Source organism: Vicia villosa, linkage group LG2 (genome assembly GCF_029867415.1).
Source record: "Vicia villosa cultivar HV-30 ecotype Madison, WI linkage group LG2, Vvil1.0, whole genome shotgun sequence".
NCBI classification, from domain to species: domain Eukaryota; kingdom Viridiplantae; phylum Streptophyta; class Magnoliopsida; order Fabales; family Fabaceae; genus Vicia; species Vicia villosa.
The window spans coordinates 184,766,522-184,771,077 of NC_081181.1; the positions used below are offsets into that span (position 1 = coordinate 184,766,522).

The 4,556-nt window shown below is 25.4% G+C and overlaps 1 protein-coding gene across 1 annotated transcript; it reads left to right on the plus strand.

Annotated features, from left to right (window-relative positions):
* Positions 1 to 1,038: 1,038 nt before the first annotated feature.
* Positions 1,039 to 1,589, plus strand: LOC131647637 (basic blue protein-like). The gene is made up of 2 exons (XM_058917509.1): positions 1,039 to 1,243; positions 1,332 to 1,589. The coding sequence occupies exons 1-2, from the start codon at positions 1,066 to 1,068 to the stop codon at positions 1,526 to 1,528; spliced, it is 375 nt and encodes a 124-aa protein (XP_058773492.1). The 5' UTR covers positions 1,039 to 1,065; the 3' UTR covers positions 1,529 to 1,589.
* The last annotated feature ends 2,967 nt before the right edge of the window (positions 1,590 to 4,556 follow it).

Genomic DNA, 4,556 nt, shown 5'->3' on the forward strand with positions numbered 1-4,556 from the left:
TATTTTTATTTAAATATATTATTTGTAAAAACAATAAAAAAATGATTTTTTTTGTAAAAATTAAAAATTGAGAGGGAATTAAAATATTTAAAAAATGAAAAGGAAATTGTAACATAATAAAGAAAATTAAAAATTGAAACTGAAAACAAGAAACAAAAAATATTTGTGATTGGAATTTCGGTCTATAAAAATATTTTTTCACAACCAAATAGACGGTCACAAAAGTTTGATTTCTAAATCGGTGTCTAATTTATTTTAGTGACCGATTTTATGACCTCTTAAAATTGGCTGATTAATATTAAATTTTGATGGCTAATTCGGCCACTACAATGACCAAAATTTTCAGTCACTAAAAACAATTTTTCTACACTAGTTCGATTTTTCTTGATTCTCCGGGTTACTTCTCTCCGGACTCTTCGGTGTGTTTCTTTCTAAACCCAATAAAGTTATTCTAGTCCATATATGATCTTTTTAAATACTTTTATACAAAAATTGTATCTGGTAAAACATTTAAGATGTATTTTTAATATTTAATTAATATAAAAACATTCAAGAAATAATATTCAAAAAAGTCTATTTTGTTTATTATAAAAATAGAAATAAATTAATCTAATTAATATAAAGGATTGTATTCTTATAATAATAAAAGTGACGTTTTAAATATTTGTTTTGAATATTTTTACATCCATTTTATTAACAACATAAACAATAATATGTGGGTTAGGAAAGTTTTTTTTATTAAGAAATAGTTATATTATATAGTATTTTTATCTAACGATCTTATCCTTTTTTTTCTTTAATAGTTATATATATTTTTTTAAATTACTCTTTTCAAGGCATTATTATAAAGTATAATTGACATTTTTGTTTTTCATTTAACTACTTATGTATCTGGGTAGACCAAATACATTATACATCCCTTGTAAAATAGAAAAGAAAATCACTTTTTTTATAAAATTGATAAAAAAAAGTATTTCTTAAAGTACAGTTATTCTATAAAATCATCTCTTGGATCTATATAATTAGCACTCAAAATTATTTAACAATAGTTAGATCAAATAAAAGATGGGTGAGAGAAGAGGCAATAGCACAAGTATTATTATAATTCTAATGTTATGTATGTTGGTGTTTCATTCTAAAATGATTTATGGAGAGACATACATAGTTGGTTATGATCAAGGTTGGCACACTGGTGTTATAAACTGGCCTCTAGGAAAAATTTTCTATGCAGGTGACATACTTGGTAAGCATCCTTAATTTATTGTTTTTTATTCTTGCATGGTGATTAAAGTTTTTGGAAATTCTTAAATTTAATTGTTTTTTATGTGCAGTATTTAATTACGACCCTTCGAAAGATAATGTTGTGAAAGTGACTGAGAGTGGCTATAAAACATGTTATCCTAGAGGAATTGCAACTTATAGGTCTGGAGCTGATAGAATTCCACTTGAGAAGGGAGGCAACTACTTCATAAGTGCTGGTCGTGGTCATTGTGACTTTGAACAGAAAATTGCAGTCATTGCTAATTAACCTCTTAATATATTGTATTCCTTAATAAAGTTGAGAATAAAATCATTATTCTTTACAATTATTTACTTGCATTGTTACATTATATAATGTGATTTTATTTTGTAGCTATATTTTTTATACTCTATCATAATTGTCGATAATTAAGTTTTAGTATAAACAAAATAAAAATTTTGTAAAATTATTAGTAAATATTTTCTTATTTGATCTTATAAAAAAAATAAATTGTAGCAACAAGGAAGGATAGTAAATTGATGGAACCTTTGAGTTGCAATGGGAGGATAAAAGCAAGAAATTTGTTGCAAAAACATAATCATAAATATTAGGGGTGACCATAAAATCCTTTAAGGCAATATTCATCCAAATAATTAAATAATTAATTAATCTAATTTAACAATTAAACAAAAATAATTCAATGAATCAGACTCAATACATTTATCTAAATCTAATCATGTGTATGCAATCCAATCCATCCATCTTATTTTATAAATTCAATAAATCTTATTTACTTTAAATTTATTAAATAAAATATTTTCTTAACAAATGCGTTAAAAAAACAAAAAATTATGTATTTGATGAATGGATCAAATTCAAATTCATATTAACCAAATGCAGAATTGTTTCAGCAGAAAATAGCACAAGTTCATTACCCATTTTTTCCCCTTAGTTTAATAATTAGAAGAGTTTTCAACATCTTATTCTTGCGTGCATCAAAGTCAGAGATAGATATAGTCAACCACTTAGAGAGTGTTAAAAATGTTGAGAATTAAGCGTGAAGAAAAAGTTCCACATTGGTTAGAAAAAGAAAGAATGAACACTTTTTAAGTGAGAGAACCCACACACCTATCACCTTAAGGTTTTAGGTGAAGAAGTGGTGTGTATCTCACAAAGGTGTGTTGCTTAAATGATAAGTCCTGGAAAATAACAATGTTTCAATTCGAGAAAGGGACCGACTTACTTAGAGAACCCACACACATATCACCTTCCTCCCACAAAGGTGTATTGCTGGAAAGTCCTTAAAAATAACAATGTTACTCGCTCGACCCTCTCCCGTTTGTTGCGCCAACAAAAAATACCTATATACACTATATTATATTTCATATTGTATTTGTAATTATTCACTTATGAGTTTGCTTTAACGGAACACATTTAACATGTGCCCTAAGGGCACATGTTAAGGATACTGTAATTAGAAAAAATTAAATGTAATTAAATGCAATAAAGTCATATTTAAAGTTCCGATACATTGAATGCACGCGTTCCAATAATTTTTTTCTATAAATATCTATTTATCTTGTGCCCTTAGGGCACATGTTAGCTTTTCCCTAAAATGATTTAACCTTCTTCAGCCATTTTTCTCATGTTTTGATTCTGCTATAATCTCCACTATTTCTTTTTATTTATTTTTCTTGAAAACAACATTTTTATTTTTACAGTACTATTTCAAAACTTTAAAGTCATTGAATCATGGGCAGTGCGATGGCAGTGCATTCATCAGGATGCGTCCTCCATTTAAAAGGAGATGCTATTTTGGTTTATTAATGAGAAAGTGGGGTGTATGCTCAATTGTTTGTTGTAGGTAATAATTACGAAATAATGCTAATAGTAATCCAAATAGAATTGGGCCACAGTCACACTTGATATAAAAATAGGAGAATTTTTCTTGGCAACCCCCAAATCATACATGGCATCCCCCAAAACCCATGAAAAGACCAAATTATCCAACCAATTTTCATTATAACATTTTCACAAATTTAAAGAAAGAACCGGATTTTTCAAATTCTCAGAGGATACCGGAAATTTCGAAAGCCTACCAGAAATTTGGTAAAAACAAGTAAGATTTACGATGTATTATATGAAATTTTCAGTATATTGTACCGGAAATTACAAAATTCTCAATAGAGTTATTACCATTTTTGCCCCCTGCCATATAGGCGACTTTTGGTTTACACCTAGACCTTGGCAGCAAATGGCACACTCCAAGCGCCTAGGTGGCGCGCGCCTAGGTGGCGCGAAAATTTATAAAATTTTATGGACATTTGGAATGGAATCCATGACCTCTTGATTGAATGAGAGGGGTGCTACCACTAGGCCAATCAACTTGTTTTGTTTTATTTCTCAACTCAAATGTATCAATTACATAATACCTCCTTTTCCAAACTTGAAAGGGCTAGTATAATAAATTAATTTATAATAAACTGAAATTAATAATAATAAATTTATTTAAATAATGTTCATGTTATATATTTGAATAATGTTTTAAAAAAATGTGAATTAATACAAATTTAAATAATATAAATGAACCTATAGTATATTTTGAGAATAAACATTAGAACCTAAAGTATATTATGAACCTATAGTATATAAATACGTAAACATTAAAAAATGAACCTATAGTATATTTTTAGACTCTATATAAATTGGAAATAATGTTTTAAAAAATTAATACAAATTTAAATAACATAAATATGAAAATTAAAATATTAATAAATTATAAATAATATTCTTTATAACGAAAAAATATTTTTTAAATTTGAAATAAGGTTTCAAATTTAAATGTGAGGTTTAAATGTGAAATTTAAATAACATAAATGTGAATTAAAAATAATTTGTAAATTATAAATTTTAGTAATATAATTATGAATTAATGGACTAAAATTCTAAAATTAAAAATAATAGTTTATAAATTAGAAATAATTTCCTTGTGAATTAAATAATTTTGAAACTAATAAACTAATAATAGTATAATTTTAAATAATGGTTTATATAACAATATTAAATAATAATTTTGAAACTATTAAGTAATGGTTTATATAACAATAATGGTTTATATAACAATTTTAAATAATAATTTGGAAACTATTAAATAATTCTGAATTAATAATAGTTTATATTGTACAATTTATAAATTAATAACAGTATAATATTAAATAATGATTTATATTAATTATTCAAAATATTTTCTAATATAATTAGTTTCGGAATTATTTAATTCACAAGGACATTATTTTGAATTTATAAAATATTATAA